At 27.7% G+C, this 26,718-nt stretch overlaps 1 protein-coding gene across 4 annotated transcripts in view; it reads right to left on the reverse strand.

Annotated features, from left to right (window-relative positions):
• The window catches only part of LOC111681185 (netrin receptor unc-5), a 49,427-nt gene that overhangs the window by 7,311 nt on the left and 15,398 nt on the right, over positions 1 to 26,718 (reverse strand). For 3 of the 4 annotated variants that reach the window (XM_046953876.1, XM_046953875.1, XM_023442922.2), the window contains 5 exons: positions 3,759 to 4,581; positions 3,419 to 3,635; positions 3,021 to 3,226; positions 2,818 to 2,896; positions 2,242 to 2,466 (listed from right to left, as the gene is read on the reverse strand). In XM_046953876.1, coding sequence (XP_046809832.1) covers positions 2,242 to 2,466; positions 2,818 to 2,896; positions 3,021 to 3,226; positions 3,419 to 3,635; positions 3,759 to 4,307 — 1,276 coding nt within the window. In that variant the 5' untranslated portion in view covers positions 4,308 to 4,581. Of the gene's footprint in view, positions 1 to 2,241; positions 2,467 to 2,817; positions 2,897 to 3,020; positions 3,227 to 3,418; positions 3,636 to 3,758; positions 4,582 to 12,795; positions 12,810 to 26,718 lie in introns of those variants that run through there. The other variant, XM_046953877.1, reaches the window with a different exon arrangement.

Below are 26,718 nucleotides of genomic sequence, written 5' to 3' on the forward strand. Positions count from 1 at the left end.
AGAACTGAACTAGAACTGAACTAGAACTGAACTAGAACTGAACTAGAACTGAACTAGAACTGAACTAGAACTGAACTAGAACTGAACTAGAACTGAACAAGAACCGAAGTAGAACCGAACTAGAACTGAGAAAGTTTTAATCAAGTTGCTACAAGTCTATTTGCTCTTTGTACCCAAATAACGTAAATACATTTCTTTGATTGCAGCGTATTTTAAAGTCGTTCAACTCTTTTAATTTCTAAATCACAAAACATCGTTTAAGTGAATTAGCATGAACAATAATTACAGTCAATTAAGAAATTCTTCTCAGTAACGAATACATTCCTTGGTTTTTCAAAAAAGAAAAAAAAACAAAACGTTCCCTTTTTATGAGAATGACTGTGATGTTATTTTGTTGTTGTTAAACTATTTGCAAGTTTCTGCTCGCTGTCGATGACTGACTAGATGGTTGGTTGGTGAATTAAATGACGTCATTTGCAGAGTTCAGCAGAACATGTTTTTTTTTTTTGCTTTGACTGTTTTTGAATGATGGACTAAAATAAAGTGGTAACGATTGAAACTAGAGTGAAATTATAGCACAACTTTTGGGTATTAAAACTGGAGTGGGAAAAAACAGAACACAAAAAGGAAGAAAGGCAGAGAAAACAACGTACTCATCCCAAGCAAGTGTGTGATGAGGAGTAAATGACAATGTTTTTGTACGAAGAGACTAGGAGCGAGAATACGTTTGTCGCTAACACTGTTTTATGTCTTCAAAATGAGCAATTTCTGTGATTTTTTCCCCATTTACAGTTGTTGTACATTTTGTGATTTTTGATTTGGGTTTGAAGAAAGATTTCTAGGAGGGGGGACAGTCAGCAAGCAGTTTGTCATGACAGTCGTAGTCGTGGTAGTGCTAGTAAGTTAGATTGTAGTGGAAAGGGGGGATGGCTGTTAAGAGGAAGTTGCTAGTTGAGGGGAGGGGAATCTAAACGGAAATACACTACACAACTTAACAAATAGTTCTATAACTTAGTTGAATCCATAAATTAGTTTTTTTTTGCGAAGCCAAAATTCAAGAAAGAAAGAAGAAATGCTCGATTTGTTTTCTTTTGTTTGGCATAGTGACAGACAGTGAAATGAATTGAACAGAACAGGGAAAGGGAGCCCGGGGGTGGGGAAGAGAAAGTGCAGAAGGTTAGATTAAGAATAAGTAACTGAAGAGGATGAAATTGAATAAAAACAACAAGGAATAGATAGTTTCATTTATTTTCGTTGTATTAACTAACTATTATTCTCTTTTTCTGGTTTAAGTGCACAACCATTATGGTTGACTGACTAAGTTGTGAGCTGTATTGTATGTGTGTGTATCTTTGGTATCAATGAAAGAATGAATGACTGAAGCAATTGTAAGTGAATAGCTGTGTATGTGTGTGTGTGCGTCTCTTTGCCAATATCACTGCTTAGTAATTATTTGCCTATCAATTTAAAGCTTAACTGCTAAAAATGATACACAATGCCATTGATTTTCAAATTTTAGTATGTTTGTAGAGCATAAAAGATTATGACTAAGGGAAGTATAATATTTAATAGATTTTTTATATATTATTTGCTGTGTTTTCATATTGTATTTTTTCTGTTCTTTGTTTTTTTCTCTTTCTACGATATGCTTAAGAAATGATGCAATCTAATGCAAAACTGAGGGTTGAAAGTTTATGAATGTTCCAAGAATCAAAAATAAACAAAAAGATTAAGAAGAATGAATCCACATTAAAGATATACAATATTTATATCTTTGAATAATTTAATAGATAAAAAATAAGTTTCTTTTTTCAGCAGTATTTTTATGTTTTTAATGTGTCTGTAACAATTAAGGATATTATTTTAGGGTTTTTTTTGAGAAGAAATCATAATCGAATTGATTTTATAACACTTTGAAGTTTAAAACTATTGGACTGGAAAAGAAAAACTTTTTTTTATATTCAGCTGAAAAGAAATCAAATTTTAATGGTCCTTCAGATATTGCTTAAAGAACAAACGTGTCTATAATGGTCTTTCTTACAGTTTGTTATGTCTCAATGAAATGTCTGTGAAAGTTTCAATAATGTTTTTAAAAATTGTTTTAACAGTATCTTAAAATCCCTTCACAAATTCGAAAATTCTTATCAAACACCTTAATATTGCATTTTAAATGTTTAATTGAGTCTGAACATTATGCATTTTAATCTAATCTGATTTCGACTAGTTGATTTCATTACTTACATCTCTTAACTGCTGGCACATCGAAACCTTCCGTATTGACAATTTGTGTTTCGTCCGGACAGGGTAAACAATCGGCTGATTTTTGTATTTGTGGTCCAGAACATTCGGCACCACCATTCATGGGTATAGGATTATTGCACATGCGTGTACGCTTACGACCCTGAGCCATTTTACCCGGACATTTGCAATCACGCCACGAAGACCAGGAACTCCAACCGCCATTAACTAAAAGTTAAAGAAAAAAATTAACCATAAATAATTTTGATAAAAAGAAGAATATTTCGATTTAAACTAATTCCCAGAACGTTCGCGAATAAAGTTTTACTTCTTCAGATTAGATAATTAATATGATCTAAAGATATAAATTTTTATAATTCTATTCGATATGTAGTGTATTAAAAGAAAACAAAATCTCGGAATATTCGCGAATTATAATCATAAATCAATATTTAGAATTGAATTTTATTAAACGCATTATTTAGAAATTAATATTAAAAGGTCTTGAGTGATTGAGTTTTTTTGGCGTTTTTAAGAAAATCAATTCTCGGTGTATTCGCGAAAAAAAATGAGACTTACCATAAACTATAAGTACCGCCGAGTCTGAATTACGTTTACCCGCAATATTTTCAGCTACACAAGTATAATTAGCCATGTCCTAGAAATAAAGAAAATATAATAAAATTTAATGAATTCATAGAAGAGCTAACATTGATTACAGAGCATTAAAATCCCTTTTAATCCCCTTTTTAAGATCCCTTATAAAACTCTTCACTTCTTACCTGCAAAGTAACTTGACGAAAAGTCAATGTACCCGTTGGCGACACGGTAGGACCATGTTCATTACTCTCCGTTATGGGCAAATTATTCTTTTGCCAACTAACACTGGGTTCCGGAAAACCACTGGGTGGCTCACAATACAATTCAGCACGAGTGCCAAGCTCGACTCGCAATGAGGTGGGCGAAGTAACAAACTGTTTGCGCATATCTAGCAATAAAGAAAAAATGTATTTTAATTAAAAACAATTTGTAATTTAATACAACAATCATACAAACGAACAAACAGACACACGCACTCATTTCCCCATTAACACATTTCCTAATTACTAGAGAGTGTTACAAGTACGTTGCACGTTGATGTATGTACGTGCTTTCTACGTATTGTCAAATTTAAACTTACATGCAATATTAACTGTGGCCGCTTGACTTTTTACAACACCCCTTGAAGACCAGGCATGACATTCACATTTAAAGGGACCCTTGCCAAAATATTCATCCACAAGATCACGGTGTATGGTGGCCGTTACTTCCTCCAAATGCACCCCTGTGTGAGGATCCACGTGCTTGTCGTGTGTTGAGGGTGGGGGCTGTGAACTGCCACTACATTTAAAATGCAGCTGCGTAATAGAAATGAAAGACAAAGAATAGAAATAGTAAATAAAACAACTTCCTGTCAAATACCAAAAACAAACCTAGAAACTATAAACAAAACAAATAATAATATGCATTATGACATTTACCTGCAACGCATGAGCGGCTTTGCACTTTAATACGGCCGGTCTATTCTTCACCACATAAACACTTTCTGGTTCAGTTAGAAAGTAAGGCAGTGTAACACCGGTTTCTGAAGCTCCCAGTTTACCCGTCACGAATTCATCTAAAGTGCCAGCTGCTCCAATTAGCACTGTCTTGTTGGTATTAACACCTTGCAGCGGCACCACCGATTCACTTGAATGCCCCATATTTAAAGATTCATCATGATATGTAGAACCTACCGGCAGTTTGCCGGGATTAAATACATCTGCATTATCTTGATAGGAGCTATCCATGTCCTTCCGGTTGGGCCAACTAGCATATTTGTTGCTATCCGCTTTGGGTGTCATTAGCTCTTCCATTTCATCGCTTATATCATCGAATTTACTAAAGACATCTTCTTCGGAATCGTTTAAAAGTAAAGAGGAATCTTTGGCGGAGGGTAGACATGTTGTACATGTTCGGCATATAATTAAATAAGTGAGGATAACATTGACGATCGTATATCTACTGCTGCTGGGATTCGTTTTAGGCATTTTTATGTATACGAGGCAGGAAGTAGGTATTCTGTTCTTTTTTTTCTTTTGCTTTATCGTTTACACTTTTCGTATTTAGTTGTTTGTTCTTTTAGCAGTTGTATGGAATGACAGTTGCTACTGTGAACATTCGTTGGAATATTAAATTTCGTCCGTTTACTAATGTGGGAATCATGTGTGGATTTTTTTGTGAATATTTGCGTTACTGCGATTGATTGTATGTTTGGATTTATTTGTGGAGAATCACTTTTTAATGCGTTTTAATTAAGTATATCTGAAATGAATAAATAAAAGTAAACACTTTATTAAAAGGAAATTCAATTTTTTTTTTGTTTTTGTTTAAATATATTAATGAATGAATGTCTTAGAATACGAAATGAATTTGAAATGAGTTTGCTGTTGCTTTGCATACTTCTTTGACGTTGCAAGTGACAGATATTATCAATGATACTTTTTGAAATTTTTAATTAGTAAGTTGAATTTTCTTAACGCACATAGATCGAATGATAATGAGAAGTTTTCAGTTGTTGGTGTGTTTATAGCTAATTTATTGTTATTAAAAAGCTATAATAATAAACTTGTTAGTTTATTATTCAAAGTTTTAAAAAACTATCAAAATTTAGTTAAAAAAATTTTAAAACTTTTCATTAACTTAAACTAAATTAAAAATATTTGTGATAAAGACTTCTTCTTAGCATTTGGCTTAGCATTATTAACACTACTTACTTCATACAATAATTCCTAGAACAACAACCTGATACTTTATACAATTTCTTGTATTTGTACAAATAATTATTTGTCTTTGAAATGAAATTTCCTAAATCAATTTTGAAAATTTACCCAATACGGATTAAATATATATTGGAAGCCTTGTAAAATACCTTTTGGAATTTTCTTGAGAGTATGTTCATTATGGGCTTAAATCGATACATCATAAGAACGTCGGACTATACTCTTTAACTATGTAGTATGTTTGTATGTTGTTGGTTGGTTCTAACATTACGATAACGGAAGTATCTTTCAATTTTTTTTGTTTGTTTGTGTAATTTGTCTATTGGAGTTTATTTACGAGTGTGTAAGATATAGATAAATACATATGTATGTATATGTTAAGATATTTGTATACTTACTACTCGAATGGCAGTAAGTATGTAAGTAAGCAGCAGGTTGCTAACCAATATCTGTAATTATATATTTGGCAATATGTTCAAGACGTATGGCAAGAATAAACACTTAAGTATTAGAGGTTCCCAAATGAAAAGAAGATTATATAGACTTAAATAGTTGCCATTGAATAAAACTGTTATATTGGATTTTTATTTTAAATACTGTTATACAAAATCTTCTAATTGAAAAAAAAAACTTTTTATATTTTTTAAAAAAGTCCTGTGTATAGAATAATTTATACAGAAGACTGTTAGACAAAATATTTTTGCAAAAAACTGTTATACAAAATGTAACAATTAACTAATATAACAATATTTTATAGACAAAACTTTTATATTAACACTGTTAGTTAAATGAATTTCTTTTTTTATAGAAGAAACTCCTATATATTTCCCATAGCAAAATTGAAAACACTGTTATACATAATATTTTTGTAGAAAAAAAACTGTTATACAAAATGCAAGAATAAACTGTTATAACAAATTTTTACAGAAAAACTTTTATATTCATAACTTTCTGTAAAAAAAAACTGTTAGTTAAATGAATTTATTTTTTATAGAAAAAACTGTTATAAAATATGCTTCCTATAGCAAAAACCAACTTTTATACTAAATATTTTATGTAGAAATTATAAATGAAGTGTTTATATTAAAAAATAACTGTTATACTAAAACTTCACTACAGAAAAAAACTGTTATACACATTATTTAAAAAAAAATATTATACAAATTATTTTCTATAGAAAAAAACGTTCTCAAACAATAATTTTTATAAAATACTATTACATTTCTTTTTAATTAGAAAAAATTGTTATACGAGATATTTCGCATAGAATAAAAACTGCTGTAAACAGAAAAAACGGTTACAAATATTTTATAAAAAATAAACTGTTATACATAATATTTAAACAATATTTTCTATAAAATAAACTGTTATAAACAATACACTGCTGTAAATAGAAAAAAAAACGGTTAAAAATATTTTATAAAGAGTAAACTGTTATACAAAATATTTAAACAAAAAAAAACATGTCAGTTTTTTATAAAAAAAAACCATGGCGGTTATAGAAACTAATATTTATAAAAAAAACTGTTATACAAAATATTTTATTAGAAACACTGTTTTAAACAATATTTTTTAGGAAAACTGTTATAATAAAACTGGAAAAAATAGTATTATACAGACTGTGTTTTTTTTTTTTAAAAATACTGTTATATAAAATTTTTATATAGAAAAAACTGTTATATTTCTGTAAAACATCCGAAAATAACTCTTATTTATAGATTATATGGAATGAATTGTTATAAAAAAAACAGTTTTTTTTTTCTTAAGAAAAAAGCTATTATTGAAACTAGTTTCTGTCTATCCAAAACTTTTAAATAAATTCTTGGAATATTCTCGAACAAACAATAAAATCTTAAAAACTAAAGTATTTCCTTCAAAAAATATTATTCTAAATATTATAGACAAGATTTGTCAAAAGCTTTTTCTATACAAAAACTTTCCATGTAAAAACTATTATACAAATTATTTAAATTCTGGGAATATTTTCGAACAAAAATTTAAATTTAAAGAACTAAAATGTTTCTTAAAAGAACTGATTATATTGAATATTATAAACAAGTAGTGGAATTGCTTTCTTAATTAAAGTTATTTTCTTCTTTTAAACATATTTTCTTTTTTTTAAATTTTCCCCCCGTTAAGAAACTCTGTTCAAAAGTTGCTCTAAAGTGCATTAACTTTATTTTTTTCTTTTATAGATTTTAGCTTAGAAACTTTTCTTTTCAGTATGAGTACGTTTTTTTTTGTATTTTTGTCATTTTGTTGACAATTTGTTATTGCTGCAACACAACATGGTCAATGTCTTTATCGTCTTGGTGCATAGCATTGAACAAACTGACCTTACCAATAATAATAATAATAATACTTAATCTTACGAACAATATAACAACACCAACAACAACAATAGGAAAAAGAAGTGAATGCATGTTGCAACATACACGGACACACGTTCATTTATGCTAACGTGCATATCACATACAACCATTTATGTCCAATAACAAAAAAAAAAGAAGACATTTATGTATGGAAATGCATGTATAATGTAATTTTGTATGAAAGTACATATATCTCTATACATATGCATAAGTTAAGTATGTATGTATGTATTATGTAAATAAGATTATAATAAACACCCAACGAATGGAGTGTCCAATTTGAGACAACAAAAAAATTTACGAAATTGCTTCTATACGATTACATTAACTTACAATTACATTTGACACACACACACATATATGTACATACAAACACCACAGTAATCACAAACCAATATACATGCAATTATTTATACTTAAACACTAACATAAAAAGGAAGTCTTTTAAAGGATAAACAATATTTTTCAAAGAAAAATCTTTTATACACGATATTTTCAAGAGAATAAAAAACTGTTATAAATTAAACTTTCTATAGAGAAAACTGTTATAAAAATCTTTTTTAGAGAAAAACTGTTTTACAAAATATTTTCTAAAAAAAAGCTGTTGTACTCAAAATTAAAAAAACTGTTATACACAAAATGTTTTACTGAGTAAACTGTTCTACTAAATTTTTTCTCAACAAAACAATGTTATGTACAGTACTTTCATAAGAAGCAAACTGTTATAATTAATATCTTTTATGTAAATTTGTTATACACAAAATTTTTCATTGAGAGAACTGCTATACAAAATATTTTCTAATAAAAACTGTTATACAAAAAAATGTTCTTCTTTTTCTAAAAAAACTGTTATACACAAAATTTTCTTCTGAAAATCTTTTCTTCTCAATATTTATTATTAAAAATGTGTGTGAACATAAAATTTCTAGAAAAATAACTGTTATACAAAATATTTTCTAATAAAAAACTGTTATACACAAAATTTTCTTCTTTTTCTAAAAAAACTGTTATACACAAAATTTTCTTTTGAAAATCCTTTTCGCTCAATATTTATTATTAAAAAACTGTTAAACATAAAATTTCTAGAGAAATAACTGTTATACAAAATATTTTCTCATGAAAAACTGTTATAAACAATAATTTTTTATAGAAAAAATTGTTATACAGCTATACAGAACATTTCTAAAGTTAAGTCTTAATTGTTTAAATAACTTAAATTCAATTTTCATTCTGCCCTCGTTGTAACCAACATAAATAACATAAATTGTAATTGTTACAAGCAAATAGTCTAGCAAACGAAGAAAAGAAGTTAAAATTGCATTTATGCATTCAAACTATTCATGTATGTATATGTATGTGTTTGTTAATAGCTGAGTAAGGAGGACGTGTTTAATAATCAAATATTTAAGACCAATAATATGCAATCAACAACAACAACAACTGCTACTAACTATTGGTATTAAGTTAAGAAGGTCTATACGATCGTATGTAACTGAATGGTTTAAAATAAATTTTACATGTTATAAAATACTTTACACACATGTACTCAACGTATACGATAATATTTATTTAGAAATTTATAATAAGTAATTTTGTTGTTTTTTTATTATTTCATGCCTTTAATTCATTTTATTTCAATTTGTCTTTTACGTTCGCCAACCAGTCAGTCCGTCATATTCAGGAAATGCAAGAAGATAACAATTTTTATGACTTTTTACCATTTAATTCATTCATTTATAATATTTTTTATGTTTTTCAATTTAGTGATTTTATTTTCACTTCTTAAGAATTGTCTTGGTCTGACGCGTATTGCATTCGCTTTAACGCTTTCCTCAACGACTATAATATTAATTATTTATATGTACGCACACACTGATAAACACACACACACTCACTGCGATTGCACATAAAAACATTTATTTATGCAAAATTTTATTTAAAATTAAATAATCGTTTATTGCCTGAAGAATTTATACGTTTGTTTTAATGTCCATATTAGAATTAACCGCCAACAGTAGCCAAACAGCGGTCAATATAAAAACACAACAACAAAAACAACATACAACTTTAACTGCCAATTGGTAAGTGACTAGTATTGTCTTAGTGTTAGTGTTAAGGGAGTGGAGTGTGCACCTCTTACCCTCTTTTATAGTTTTTTTTTAAGTTTTATTATCTATCTTGTCAACAACCACTTATGAAGATTACGAGGGTAGGGTAGTGTCATGTGGACAGTTGAAAAGGATGTAATGAAATGTGATATTAATTTTTACATATTTTCCATAGATTAAACTGTTATACCAATTAATTTGGTAAAAAACTAAAACACAATTGTTTAATTCACAATCGGTGTTGTACAGTTGTTGTTTTAAAGAATTTTATTTGGAAAATTTTTATGACATACAAATGCTACAACGATAAGACATCGATTATGATTTAGACAATGTACAACATGTTGTTATAACAACATGTTGTACATTGTTGTTTCAAAATAAAAAAACTGTTATACATATAGTTATCTATAGAATAAACTCTTATACGAAATATATTTCATAAAAAACTGTTATACAGTATATTTACAATAGCAAGACCGTTGTTATAAAAGACATTTATAGAAAAATTTTGTACAAAACGTTTCTTTTAAACGTATAAAAGAAAAACTGTTATACAAAGTAATATTTATGGAAAAGCTGTAATTCACAATAGTTTTTAGGGAAAATTTGTATACACTTTTCTTACATAAGTATAACACATTTTTTAAAGAAAAAACTTGAAAAAAAACTGTTATAAACATATTTTTTCATTGTCAAAACTATTATACAAAATTTTTGCAATAGAAAAACTGTTATGCAAGATTATATTTATAGAAAAACTGCTAAACACAACATTTTTTTAGAAAATCTTTAATTTTTATAGATACAACTGTTATACGCTTTATTTTTCATAGATACAACTGTTAAACAAATTTTTTTCAATAAAAAAACTGTTTTTCTTATTGAAAATTTTCATCGCAAAAAAACAATTTTCCATAGGAAAAATGCTTAAGAAAATATTTTTAACGAAAAAACTGTTATACACTTCATATTTTCAAAAATAAATTTCACGGACATAAATGTTATACTTATATTTGTTTATAGACAATTTTCCAATAGAAAAACTGTTATACACTATATTAAAACATAAACTTTTTAATGGATAAAACTGTTATACTAACTTTTGGTACCAAATGTGTTCTACACAATATTTTTCAAAAAAAAGCAACAGTTTTGTAACAGTTTATTGCTTTCTGTTATACACAATACTTTTCAAAAAACCGTTTCATAGAAAATCTGTTTCATTCAATCTGTTATAAACAATATTTAGGAAAAAACCGTTATACACTATATGTTTAGTTGTTTGTTTTTCAAAACAAAAGCCAGTTATAGTCAATATTTTTATAGAAAACCGTTATACATATCGACATTACTCACATAACAAAATAGATCTTATACATAACTGTTATACTCAATATTTATGTTTATAAAAACGTTTGTAAAAAAATTATGACTTAAGAATCGATAGAATTTGAAAAAAGGACCTACATACGGCATCTGTGCTGGGAACCGAAACCACGACCTCTGGATCAGAAGCTAAACTACCAACTATCCTAGCGGAGCAACTCTACAGACAGTATAGTATATCATGTTCAGTTTTTTGCAAGTAAAATTTCGAATGTTATTGTTTTTACAAGAAAAACGTTAAAATTCGAAATAGTTTCTATAGAAAATATGAAATGTTATCGAGATATAATATTTCAAATAATTTCAGATTATATTTTTTTTTTTAAATTCAAATCAATCTTTATTCAGAAACACATCCTTGTTTTCGTACAAACAACACTCGTATTAAGCATTTAGCATTGTCAAATTGTTAAGACAGTCATTTTATTATAACAAGGCAAACGTAACAGGCAACCAACCAATCGAACAGGCAAATAGCCAGTTATTTCTGTTAATAACACAGCCATGGTTGGATATTTCATGATTATTTTGTACACCGGTGATGATAAAAATCATCATCATCATTATCATCAACAACATTTACCAACAAAACTAACAAAAAGAAAACACTCAAATAGTTGAGGCGCAAAAAGCGACAACAGTAGTTAGTTATACCAGTAGCTGTAGCAGCAGCAGCAGTAGCAAAAAAATAAAATAGAATACTAACAATGACACTTATAGTCGTTTAGACAGTCACTTTGTCTGTCACACAAGCATATTTGTGTTGTCACTGAAATTACTTAGTTGCATGAGAGTGTTTGTTGTGTGTGTATGAGTGTTTTTTATTTATTTTAATAGTTAATTTTTTCAGAATAAAAATGATGACCAAATTAAGTATTCAAAACAGGTATCAAAAACCTATAAGTTCCACGAAACTCGACTGATTGTTGGTGTTGCTGCTGATGTTGTTGCTGTTGGTTGGGCTTAACACGGGGTGTAGTAGCTGAGAGTGTGTGTGTCCCATTGGATTTTTTGTTTGCTTTTTGTTAACGAAAACTAAGCCGCCACTTAATGATAGAATTACAAAAATATTTTACAAAAGGAAGAGATGTTCAAAAGGAACGTGGGGTTGGTGGCTTGATCGAGGCGATACGCTTTGAAAATATAAATTTATAGAAAAAAAAGAAAAACAAAAAACTTTAAAATGCATAAAATTCATTTAAGTAATTTGTAATAATGTTAAAAACAAAGACTTTATATGTTAAAAATGTTTCGTTTTTATTTGAAATATAAATTTAAAAGGGCATTAAAGCGTTTTAAGACCCTACTATAACACCACGAATAACAACAGCAACAACAACAGTAGAATTACAAAAACACAAAGGCGGTTTTGAATATGAATCAATGAGCATTAAACAACACAATAATCAGACGCGTCTAATGACATACAAAACACACTTCTATAGTGTATGGGAATGTTTCGTTTAAGTTTTTGTTTGTATTTTTTTATTATTTTTGGTAATTTTGGGTATTTTGAATATTTTAAAACATTTTTAAATATTTCCAGCTTGTTGTTTTGTATGAATGGCATTTCACCCTTAAAGATTGATATCTTTAAGAACGTATTTTTTCTTTTCTTTTCTTGCTTTGTTGAAAAGGAATAAGAAATAATGAAGAGGAAAAAAAATCTATCATATCATTTAATATTATGTTCCATTAAGTTTTTCTCTAATGTTATGTAAAATATTATGAATGTGTTAAAAGAACATTCCTCAATTGAACTCAAGCAACCAAAATACCATTGAGACAGACAGAGAGACAGACACATGGAGGGACGGACAGACAGACGCGCAACAGAGCTACAGGCAAACGCACAATGTCTCCTCTTGTATGGAGTGTTATAAAGACATTCTTATTTTAAGTTATGGCAAAGTAATATATTTTGAAAATTTATCGTCCATACATCTATCAAGATACCAGAACCACGAGAACAACAACTAAACTCAGAACAACTCAGCTAAAGGCAACAAAAAAGTCAAGTCTAGTCAAGAAATCTAAAAAAATTTCAATTCTATCTTGTTTTACACCCAAAAGCTGATAAAATTGAAAGAAGGGAAACAAATCAAAATCGAGTAGTAGAACGAAAAAAAAACTTCATCATTGTTCAATAGTCTTTAACTTTGCGATTTATTTTGGAGCATGTGTTCAAGTGTATGCTGCTAGACAATACACACTTATACACATGTCTGTCATATGCTTGATTTTCTTCTGTTATTGTTGTTTTGTTCAATATTCCAATACAATAGAATACTTGTATTGTACAATTCAAATTTGAATTTCAATTTGAATTGTATTTCTTCTCTTTTTTTTTGATCTTTTTTTCTACAGTCTGTCATTTAGTCTTACAACAGTAGTATGTATATAACATACAACATCTGAGGACTATTTCATTTAAAGCCCCTTTATTAAAATATATATATTTTTCTTTTTTCCAATTCAAACACGCAATTAGTTACAACAATTTATGTAGATGATGATGACGCTATTGATTATAATGATGATAATAAATAAGAAAAGGTCTAACCAACTAAAAAGTATCTAATATGAAAAATATACAATACATACATACATATTGTATATGTAAATTCCATGCTTATGCGTGTATGTATGTGTTTAAAAGCAATGATAATTTTAATAATGATTTTTATTTGAAACCCGTAACTTAAATCCTCTTATTATCATCAGCACCCCATTAGAATTACTAACGCAACATATAACGTGCAAAATCAATTGAAAACTTCTTAGTCAATAATCACTTGTTTAATTCTTTAGTAAGGAAAATAAAATTAACCCCTTTTTAAAGAAGAACAAAAAAGTACCCTCATTTTTTAACAAATGTTGTTTCTAATTTAATATGTACAAAATGAAAAAAACTTTGTTGTATCTTAAGAAGTTGTCTCAGCTGTCACTGTCATTCATGTGTCATATATTTGTCATAAAGTTATGTGAGTTGCCAACAACTGTGTGAACAAAAATTTTTCGAATTTAAATTTGTTCTAAACTTGAGAATTTCTTAAACTGATATAAAACAATTTGTTCAATTAATTAAGACACAAATATGATGTTTATTTTCTAAGCAAAAAAGTTATGAAAAGTAAAAGTTTGTTATTTTTTTTCAAATCTTACTTGTTACTTGTTTTTTTTACAAAACAGCTGTTAGATTTTATTTAAATTTAGTTTTATTTTAATTTAAATTTTTCCAAATACTTATTTTTCACCTAGTTAGTTAAAATACATAATTTAAAAAACTACTACTGACATGATATCTGTCACATGTCATCCATCATCACTTTGTCATTAGTAGTCTCTTACACTGAAATTGTTTAATTAGTAGACCACAAAAAAGCTTTTCCTTACAAACTGACAAATGTGTCATCATCGTATTTTTTTCTCGAAAACATTTTAATTAACATTTTGTACATGTTTCAAATATTAACATTTGTCATTTATACATTTAAAAGTGAAATAAATTATCTGTTCAAATTTTACATTTAAATTTAATTAGAAGTTCTAGCTTCAGAATTTCCAATTGAGTAAAATGTTCAGTGTCTGAAATGATATATAAACTTCGGAGTTTCCAAAAACTGTTTGCACAACTTATCAGTCCTTTAACAATTTCTTCCTAGTTCAGTAGTTCAAACCCAGTATTTTGGAAACAATAAAGATTGACAACTCAACGACAGATACAGTGACGAAACATACAGCTATATATTTCATCAGGAAGAATCGGCAGTAGTAGTTTTACAACAACAGAATTTCATGCTGTAGAGCAGGGAAGATATTTATAATTCACTCTAGATCTGACTAGCTAATCTCAACTCTCCTTTTTCTACAGCCTTATTATAGTCTAGAGCAGAGTAGACAGTTGCAATATACTTTAAGGTAGAGTGATAATTGCTACCCGAGAGAATTGTATATTTGTTTATCGATCGATGTAGAAATTCCTATTCTGCTCTCGTACAGTCCATAGAGCATAAGAGAATGTCGAGCTCTTCTTCGGATCAAAGTTAAGAGTGTACTTTATAGTAGACAGACTCTATATTCTAAAGCAGAATCTACAGTTTTTACACACAGATTCTGTTGCATATCACTTCAGTTGATCAAACTTTTCTATAGTTCATAGAACAGACAGAGTTTACAACAGAGCTGACATTTCTTCATCAGAATTGAAAGGAGAATAGAATGTCGAGGTTTTTAACAAATCAAATTAAAGTGTCAAGTCGACTCAAGAGCACAGTTGGCAGTTCTTTTTTAGCAGTTTGGAGAACAATTTTCATTTCAATGGCGGAATAGAATAACAAATTATTTTTCAGATTAATATGAAGAGTCTACTCGAAACAGTTCTTTTTTGAATTGACATTATAGAGTGGCTAGTACTTCGCCCTATTTGAGACCATATAATCCTAATCTTTTTTCGACAATTTTATATCATTATAGGCAGTCCTTATAAAATCTACTCTACTCTACTTAAATTCAAAATTCTAAACGTTTTGGCAAAAAAAGAAAGAGTTCTGTTAAGGTTTTCATTCTTATGCTTCGCACTACTAATGTATATACCATTGGATAACGAAATCATTTAGCTTTCATTGTATTTATATAAATGTAAGTTTATATTTAAAGGGACAACTTAGTCATTAAGAGAATTCCGAATTGTAAAAGTTGTCAATTAAAAAAAAAAAATATTTTGAAAATCAAACTTAAGATTTCAAAACATTTTTTAGCTTTTGATTAATATTATTTAAAAGTATTTATTCACGGGTCATATCATTTGATATTGGATTGTGATTGTGTTTATTTTTTTAAATTTTAAAAACAAACTTAATCATTCTTGTGTCTAGTTAACAAAATCAACAATTTAAATTAGACCAAACCAAATTCTGTTCTTTTGACCCGTTCCGCAAAAGATTAGTTATAAATAGGGAGGGTAAAGTACAAAAATCATAGTAATTAATTAAGAAAATACACAAATTAAGTCATTTATTCTCTCGATAGTCAATATAGACACAAGACTAAACATGAACTTAGGAACAACAGTAACAACAACAACAAGAACAATAATGACAAAGAACAAAAATAAGAAATTAAAATAAAAAACGGTTTAAACTATAACTAGGTCGGTTGGTCGTATATATTCATATAAGTAGTCATCATAATTCTTATAAATTTTTTCTCTTTTTTATTCACATCAACCACAATCTAGGGACAAAAAAAAGATTCATTTATTATACATAAATAATACAAAAATGAAGAAGAAGCAGTACAATTATGATTGAATATGTATAATTAAATTAAAAAAAGTACTTTCTTTCAAAATGTCTGTCTATATGGTTGTCGTCATTGTATAAACTGCTACAACTGCTGATAGGAATTTTGAATTATGAATTTATGTTTTAAGTTGGGGAAAATCAACATATGCAAGAAGTACCTACATACATACAAACATACATATGTATGTATTAGAGTGATATTTATATACATACACATGTATAAAATAATGTATGTCTTATTAATTTTTGTAATAATTAATTCATTAAATGTTGTTTTTAATTTTTCTATTTACGACTTAAATACTGTTCTTGTACAATATAAAAATTGTAACATTAAATTAAAGACAAAAAAATACTTTAACTTCTTTCAAAATTTTAATGGGGGAGTTTATGTCAAGAATATTTATTAGAATTTGTTTAAAATATTTTTTTTCTTGTATATTTTTATTACTATTGTAAGTAATTTATTAGCTAAAAACCAAAAAAAAATTATATAGAATTTTGAGTACTTTTTTACTCATATTTCAATATTTCGAAGAAAGTGAGGAAAAAAGTTTACACCTACTGCGGTGTGTGTGTCTGTGTGCATGTGTTGAAATACTATAGCGTGAGAATCCTTAAGGATTGCAGGGGCATATGCTGCGTGTTGTGGTGCTTGGTAAAAGTGGATCTCCCACAGTTTGAGGTAATAAATTATCTGTCTTCACTTTATATCAACCCATTTTTTTCTGTTTTATCTTTTATTATTTTTTTGAACTGCCTACAAATGTTTTTTATAACATATGTTTTCTTTTATTTATTTGAGTGTTACTTATAAAAAAAACAATTTTAAAACAATACAATGACCAAAGAAATAAAGAAATTTAATTGGCTTTATTAAGAATTTTTAAAGTAATTGTTTGTTTAGATAGAAATGTTTGAAAATATTAAATTTAAAAGAGCCTAATCTTTCATATGAAGGTTAGAGCTGAGAAAACAGAGCTGATTTAAATTCTAGACTTATTTATAGTCTAGAATGTAGGGTAGTACATAGTCTAGGATACATTCTAGGCTAGACTATAGTCTATAATCTATTCTATAGTCTAGCCTATAGTCAAAATTATAATATCTTCTATGGTGTAGTCTGTAGTCTAGTCTATAGTCTAGTCTATAGTCTAGTCTATAGTCTAGTCTATAGTCTAGTCTATAGTCTAGTCTATAGTCTAGTCTATAGTCTAGTCTATAGTCTAGTCTATAGTCTAGTCTATAGTCTAGTCTATAGTCTAGTCTATAGTCTATAGTTTAGTCTATTGTCTAGTCTATAGTTTAGTCTATAGTTTAGTGTATAGTTTATAGTCTAGTCTTTAGTCTATTCTATAGTCTAGTCTATAGTCTTGTCTATAGTCTATAGTCTTGTTCATAGTCTATATACAAGTATAGTATTGTCTAGTATATAGTCTTCGAGATAAACTAAACATTAGAGTCTTTTTTCTAGACCATAGTCTAGTGTATATCAACGAGATCCGAGCTGTAAAGGAGTGTGTATTTTGTTTCATATATTGTAAAATACATATTCCTTTTAACCTAAACATAATATTCTCCAAAGCAGTCGCAGTCTACTATACAGCAGATCATCATGTAATAAAAAATTTTAAATTTTTGTTAAATTTTCTATAATTGCAATAAAATTTGATTGCTATTGAAAGAAAATAAGTAATATTGCAGTTGTTAAACCAGTAGGTAAACCTAGAAAACTTTAATATTTATTAGTTAACTCTGCGTGAGTAAATTTCAACAACAAAAACTAATTAATTACTTTTTTCCAATATTTCATTTTACAAAGTGTTTTTTATGTTTATGTAACTAGGCATAAAATTTTCTTTAAACATTAAAACTAAATTTCAGAATTTAAATAACCCATAAAATTTTATTATTTAAAAACAATTCGATATGCTCATACAGCACAAAAAATTAAACTCGTATTACAAAAAACAAAAGCAACAAATTAAGCCCTTCAAAATTTTATTACTTTATAACATTATTTTTACCAAATTTCTATATATTTTTTAAAATTTTTTTATAGTTAGTAATTAAAACACAACCAAATAAAAAAGAGCAACATAAAAAAGTTTCCTTAAAATTTATTACAATTTCAAACTCATTTGGCCGTTAAGCTTGATCTTTTCAAGATCTTTTAGCAATAAAATTCTTTTGTTTTGAAAATTTATGCTTTAGTTTAAGGCATTTATTAGTCAAAAAAACCATTACACATAATTTATAAGTGACACTAGACTTTTTCTTTCCTCTATTGAACTTTTCCCTACACATTTAAGGGAAATGGCATATTCTGGAGATTCTTAAAAAGAAATCAATCTTTTTGGTGTACATTCTTCGAAATCTCTAAGAGTTTTTATTTGATATATAATGTTTGGAGTATAAAGTGACAACAAATAAAAAAATACATTTCCTGCCGACCCTCTCTAAAACAAATTTGTGACAAAATTAGAAAATTCCATTAAATAATGAAGAGACAAACAACAACAATAGAGTGTGATAAGTTTAAAATGAAAATTTCCCAAAAGCAACTAAATTTACATTTCGGAAAAACTCCACCTGTTTAAATACATATAAAATATTTATTTATTTATTCTATTTCTTGTTTAAGAAGTGTGTGTTAAGTGGGTAAATGTGTGTTTGTGGACTAACCCTGTAGTTTTTAAAGGAAGTTTGTGTGTATTTGATTTAGACTCTGTTTAACGATTTGCAACGGTGGGATGATACCAATTGTCACTTTAATCTAGCCTAGTAATTGAGCCTGTCAAGATTGGACTATAGTCTAGACTAGACTAGACTAGAGTATAGACTAGACTATAGACTAGACTATAGACTGACTATAGACTAGACTATAGACTAGACTATAGACTAGACTATACACTAGACTTTAGACTGGACTATAGACTAGACTATAGACTATAGACTAGACTATAGGCTAGACTATAGACTAGACTATAGACTAGACAATAGACTAGACTATAGACTAGACTATAGACTAGACTATAGACTACACTATAGACTATACTATAGACTAGACTATAGACTAGACTATAGACTAGACTATAGACTAGACTATAGACTAGACTATAGACTAGACTATAGACTAGACTATAGACTAGACTATAGACTAGACTATAGACAAGACTATAGACTAGACTATAGATAAGACTATAGACTAGACTATAGACTAGACTATAGACTAGACTATAGACTAGACTATTAACTAGACTATTAACTAGACTATAGACCAGACTATGACTAAACTAGACTAGAGACTATTATCTAGACTATAGACTATGTTATTAACTAACTATGAGCTAGATTATTAACTAGACTATTAACTAGACTATAGACTAGACTTTAAACTGGGCTTTAGACTAGACTATAGACTAGACTATAGCCTAGACTATACACTAGACCATAAACTGAGCTAACTATACTATAGGCTAGACAATAATAGACTATATGCTAGACTTTACACTACACTATAGACTAGACTATAGAACTGCCGGGTTTTATGATTGGATTTTTATATAGAGATTTTGTCACAAAGTGAACTTTAAGTCTTTCTAATAGTGTGTTAATAAAAAAAGGTGTTATTTTTAGAGCTTTTCTGTAAAAAGACAACATAAAATTTGGGGTGGTGGGGAGCATAGAGTAGAGGGTGTGGAGGGTATATAAAATATTTTATGATTTATCTGCTTTGGACATTAAAATCTTTCAAAATAAACAGATTTGTTGTTTTGTTAGTTTTTAACCTTAAAAAAATATCATATGTTCCCGAAGTGAGTGAATGAGTGAGTGCTCTGTCAGTATAGGTTTGTTTATTTTTTGTGTTTTTGTTGTTATTTGTTTTTGTTGTCAGAAACCTTTGTGCCGCCGTAAATTAGGAAAACATAAGTCTCACTAATACTACTTATTTGTTGAAATTTTTCTTATTGAAATATAAAATGAGAAAAAAAAATAAAAACAAATTTTAGAGGATTTTATTTTATTTTATCTTTTTTTGTTTTTCAAGGGGGAATCCCTATTTTTTTTTTTGTGGTTGTTCTTCTAGTACTTGTGCCATATAAATGTCAATATAAATAATACAATGACATACCATTTTATATTAAAATAGTTTTATGTCATCAACAGTTCACTTTTTTTAGTTGATGGAAAAAGGAAGAAAAAACTAAAACATTGTTAAATATCCCCCAAAATATATATAAAAAAGAAATGAAATCATGCTTTTGAGGAATCTCAACAAATTCAAATCAAAATTGTGATGAAGCTCCCTTTTTTTAAATTAGCAGGAAAAACCAAAAATTGCAAAAAAAACAATTTAACAATAAAGACAACCTTAACAAGTTCAAAACGAAAAAAAATGTCTTTTGGAAACACAAAAAAACGAAAATCACTTTGTATTCTTTGAAAACGAGGGTTGAAGCTGGAATCGAACAGATTTTAAATAAATTTAAATTAGTTCGACTTTTATTTAGGGTTAGGGTTAGTTTTCCGAAGACCCCATAAGTTTTTGGATTAGACTATTTCATTAAATATCGGATAAAGAAGTCAAAATTCCTTTTTTAATTGTCCAATTCACAATCGATGTCGTATCGTTGTAGCTTTGTATGTCATACAAATTTTTAATCAAAGACATAATTGGGCAAATATTTTTCAAGAAGTACCTTTAGTTATAAAGATAATGTGCCAAAATTTATCATCCGACCATCGTCCTTTTTATGTTCCAGCATCTACTATGTACTTATTTTCATATGTTTAAAATGTTCTACATATAAAAGCTATAAAAAACACATACACATTTAATTCCCTACACATTTAAAAATACATCCCAAATATCCTCCCCAACCCCACTTATTCTACCAGACTTCCCATCCCAACCAGTACAATTTCAAAACTTCTCTAACAAAATCAACACCCTCCAACCCCAAAAAAAAAGAGAAATCAACCAACTCCCTGTCACTTCCTCCTCTTCATTTAGCACTTTGACAATACTTTTATTATTATTTTTTCTTTCCTTTTTGAATTTCCAAATGCCAATGTTTAAAATGGGAAAAAATTGAGAAAAAAAGCAATTCTTTACGTTTTCGAAATAAAAAAAAAAACAGAAGAAATGAATGTTTTATTTATGGAACAAAAGAAATGTAAAATTTCTGTGTGAGTTGTATGTAATTTTGTGGAGTGTAGAACACAGAATTTTGGAATACAACAACAAGTACATACATACATGCATAAGTATGTATGTATAAATGTAAGTATGGGGATATGTAAGGCTGAGGAGGGCTTAACGTCGAGTAGTAATAGTACTTTGCATAAGGATGTGAAGTGATGTGATTGAAATGGTCGCATGAAAACTCATAAAATTTTGATGTAAGGCGACATGTTAAAATTTACACTGTTTCCAAAAAGAAAAAAGAAAAAGATTTAGAAATGTATAAGAAATGTTAAATTTCCCTTAAAGGAAATTTGTTTAAATAGAAAATGTTATTTTTATTAGTTTTTTAAATAAATCTAATAAATTGTATTGTATATTTCCTAAATTCAGCTTAAAAACAAAATTTCCCATAAAGGGATTTTTCTTTAAATTTAGAAAATATGATAAATGTTATATTCTTTATTAAATTTAATATAAAATTTTTAAAATATTTTAAAAATAAAATTTTCCTTAAAGGGAAATTTTTAAAAATGAAGAAAATTTTCCTAAATGTTAGATACATTCATTTTTTAATAAAAATTTTTAAAAAATTCCGTCCAAGTTATGAAAATTTGATTGAAAACAAAAATTTCCCTTAAAGGGAAATTTTTTAAAATGAAGGAAATTTTTTAAAATGTGTTATATTTAATTTATTTTTTTTTGTTTTCATACAAAATAAACCAAAAATTTGTAGTATTTTTTCAAAAATAAAAATTTCCCTAAAAAGAAATTTTCTTAAATTTAAGGAAATTTAAAAAAATTCCTATTTAAGCTAAGCGCTTTCTTTACGACTTAATAGAAATTTCCCTTTAAGGAAATATTTTAAAAGTTTTAATTTTTTAAAGGTTATTTCGTAAAACTAGGGACATTTTTCAAAATGTTGCATAATATTGTTATTTAAACAATTTTTTTTGCAAAATTCACTTAGAATTACATAAATATGACTTAAAACAAAAATTTCCCTTTTAAAGGAAATTTTTAAAACTATGAAATGGTTGTTTTTTAATTTTATGCAAAATAAACCAAAAATTTTTAAATTTTATTCAAAAAATAAAAATTTTACTTTTAATAGAACTTAAATAGAAATTTCCCTTAAAGGATATCTAAAAAAATAATTTCCCTTAAGGGTTATTTTTTAAAAGTAATGAAAACTTTTAAAATGTTGCATAATATTGCTATTTAAACAAAATTTTTCCAAAAATCATTTTAACTTACATAAATGTGACTAAAAAAATCAGGGACATTTTGAAAACAATACTTAAGTATTTTTTAAGTTTTACGCCATATTAACCTAAAATTTTAGATTTTTCTAAAAAAATAAAAATTTCCCTAAAAGCGAATTTTCAAAAATTAAGGGGTAATTTTTAAAATTTGTATAAAAATAAGTTTTTTTTTAATAAATCTTATAAAATGCAATTCATATTCTCTTAATAACTAAACTACAAATTTCCCCTAAGGATATTTTTTATAAATATTCAAATATTCGAAAACAGTGTATAACCGTTATTGTTGTTTTTGTATATTTTTTAATATTTTTTGTGAAATAAATTTGTAATACTTATGAGTGGTGCTACAAATACAACAAGCTATACTCTTACTGTTCTACACTTAAAAAATATAACACTGTACGAATACAACTCGGTGAAGTATGTAGTTTAGTATTGTAATTTTTTTACCATTTATAGTATTGTAATTTTTTTACCATTTATACTCCAAATTTAGACAAAAAAATAAAAAGCTAAAGAAACAACCCTCAAAAATATGACATTGTTTAACAACAACATCATCATCATAAGCAGCAGGCAGGCAGGCAGTCGGCAACATCATCATCATAATTGTCATATGTCCGTCGTCATTTTAAAAACGTCTGCAGCTTCTGTTGCCTCCTGCCACACAAAAGTTTACTATTTAAAATATTCTTCTACATCAGTTCTTTTACAGCACATTACTCCAGTGGGTAGAGTAATGTGTATGCGTGTGATTAATTCATTCATTCATTATTTCAAGTAAAAAGTGAAAAATTTCTATATTGAAATTCTCATAGTTTTCTTTTATTTTTATTAATTTTTTTTTTTTTTTTTTTGAGGGGTAAAGTATGTTAAGAGTTAAACGTATAGCCCGCCAGCCATCTAACTTTTCATGTCTATACATTAAAAGTCAGTAACAGAATTTGGTTTTTGTATAAATGAGTACAAGTTCATATTGTTACTTACTTATTATATAGTACAAAAAATAAAAACTATGCATCATTTTATTTATTCATACATCCCTCACTCCTTTATTAAATTCATAATTTATCAGGCATTTTAAACATATAACCCTACAGTTCAGGCGGCATGTCTATAGCCGATGTGTAACTAGTTCATTTAACTTAAGTCTGTTCTAGATTAAAGTCTATTAAACATTCACTAAACTAAACTATATACGCAATAGATTACTTGTGTCAGGTTAAATAACTACTTTCTATGAAACATTATTATGGTCTGGTCTATTGACTAGTTGTTTATAAATTAGTTATTTACAATAGTCTATGGATATAATGTATTGACTAGTCGATATATTAGTTTATATATTAACTAAACTATATAGTATTATATTGCCTGATTTGTAGACTAGTCCATTGACTGGTCTATGTCCACACTTATACACACATATACTAATCTACTGACTGATCTATAGGTTTGTCTATAGACTTGTATATAAACTATTATATTACTTAATCTATCCATTAGTCTATGGACTAGAATAGTGATTGGTCTATAAACTAGACTATTGCTTGGTCTATAGACCAGTCTATTGACTAACTTATATACTAGTCTATTGACTGGTCTTTAGACTTGTCTATTGACTGATCTATAGACTAGTCTATTAATATATATACTAAGCTATGGGCAAGCGCGAATCCTCGGGGGAAAAAGGGAAAATTTCCCCCCAAAACCGAAAATTTTTAATACAAAATAAAAAAAATTGCCCCCCTCCCCAAACGCTGGAACTAGAGCCCCTCCTGGCTATGGAGTACTATATTGACTGGTCTATAAAATTTACTATTGACTGTTCTATAGACAAGTCTATGGTCTAGTCATTGACTAGGGCAAGCGCGAATCCTCGGGGGAAAAAGGGAAAATTTTCATACAAAATAAAAATATTTAAGAAAAAATTGCCCCCTCCCCCAAACGGTGGAACTAGAGCCCCTCCTGACTATGGGGTAGTATATTGACTGGTCTATAAAATTTACTATTGACTGTTCTATAAACTAGTCTATGGTCTGATCTATAGACTAGTCTATTGACAGAACTGTAGACTGTTCTATAGACTGGTCTAAAGATTAATCTATAGACTTGATTATTAACGATCGATTAAAAAGGCCCTAAAACTTATTCTAATCCAAAAAAAAGTACCCACTTTTGTAAATTTTAAAATGGATACAATAACACCCTTTTAAAACTACTGGGTAATAAATACTGGTGTATATGCATCTTTATACAAGTAATAAAAAATAATAATTTTTATCAAAAAAGAACATGAACAATTCAAGTAAATAAAATGTAAAAAGTAATTATTAATAAATTGCTCATGACCAATTAAGATGATGTTTGTTTGTAACATTAAGCAGTTTGTCGGTGTGTCAGTCCCTGAGTCTTTCTGTCTGTCTCACAGTTTCTACGAATCTCTTAACACAAAACTACTGTCTCACTGGTAGTCTACTAATTATGTCTGTAGATATGTAAGTATGTATGTATGAATGTAGATATAAATGTTGTTGGAAATTATGTCCCAATGTTTTGTATTTGTAAAATTGTCTCTAATAAAATTGTGTACAATTATATGGAGGTACTACATATATAAATATACAATAACAAACAAATAACAAAAACAAAAATACGCACAAAAGCACAATTGAATTAATATACATACATACACGCCGTGTCAAAAAATATGCAATACATCATTAATCAATAAAGAAAAGGGAAAACAGTAAAAGCGACAGACAGACAGACAGACAGGCAAACCTACAGATACATTATATTCCGATACATTTTAGCTACATAAATTTTTTTGTTGTAAAACAGCAGCATAAATATGTTTTTTTTACTCTTTCGATAGATACATACATAAATGCCTGTAATTGTAGCATAAATATAGGGTTTTATTTTACATTAGTGGAAAAAAATTCCTGAGATTATTTTTATTACATAAGATTTTCTTTCTAATTTTTTTAGGGTAAAATTTATTATTCCAACAAAAAAATGGGAAAGATCTTTAAAATGTGAGAAAATATCCTGTAATTTAGGTTTTATAAACTTTTTTGAAACTGTAATTAAGGTGCCTAATATATGATTGATTAAGTATTTGAAATATCTAAAGATTAATATTTATGATCCTAAAAACACTTGTTTTTTAAGAATTCAGCATTTTTTATGAGTGATTATAAAGTATCTTATAAAAAAACATTAATCTTATTTTATTTCAAAGAAAACAAGTTTCAAAGGTATGATAAAAAAAGATCATTAGGAAAAAGTAATAGAGGGGGTCTTTATTATAGCCAATGAATGTAAAATTTTATGATAAAAAGAAAACTAAAATATTTCTCATAGAATCACCAAATTTTTAAAACTTCAACAGGAGTACTGAACTCAAATTTTGGTTCTTTGGACCCATTACTATATTTTAAAAGAATTTATATTACAAATTAATTGTTTATTTCATTCTAAGTTTGTTTGTAGCGAAGTCTATTGTCTAGGATATTTTCAATATTATTGCTATGTATATAGCTTGATATATAGTATATTCAATAGTCTAGTAGTCTCGTTAAAGTCTCCTCTATAGTCATGTCTAAAATCTGCTCTATAGTCTAGTTAAAATCTCTTCTATAGTCATCTCTACAATCTGGCCTATAGTCTAGTCTATAGTCAATTCTATACACCAGCCCTTAGTCTAGTCCATGTTATAGTCTATGGTTTAGTCTATAGTATAGTCTAGTCTATAGTCTTGTCTATAGTCTTGTCTATAATCTAGTCTATAATCTAGTCTATGTTCTTGTCTATAGTCTAGTCTATAGTCTATTCTATAGTCTAGTCTATAGTCTAGTCTATAGTCTAGTCTATAGTCTAGTCTATAGTCTAGTCTATAGTCTAGTCTATAGTCTAGTCTATAGTCTAGTCTGTAGTCTAGTCTATAGTCTAGTCTATAGTATAGTCTTTAGTCTAGTCTATAGTCTAGTCTATAGTCTAGTCTATAGTCTAGTCTATAGTCTAGTCTGTAATATAGTCTATC

The sequence above is a fragment of the Lucilia cuprina genome, chromosome 6 (genome assembly GCF_022045245.1).
Source record: "Lucilia cuprina isolate Lc7/37 chromosome 6, ASM2204524v1, whole genome shotgun sequence".
NCBI lineage: Eukaryota > Metazoa > Arthropoda > Insecta > Diptera > Calliphoridae > Lucilia > Lucilia cuprina.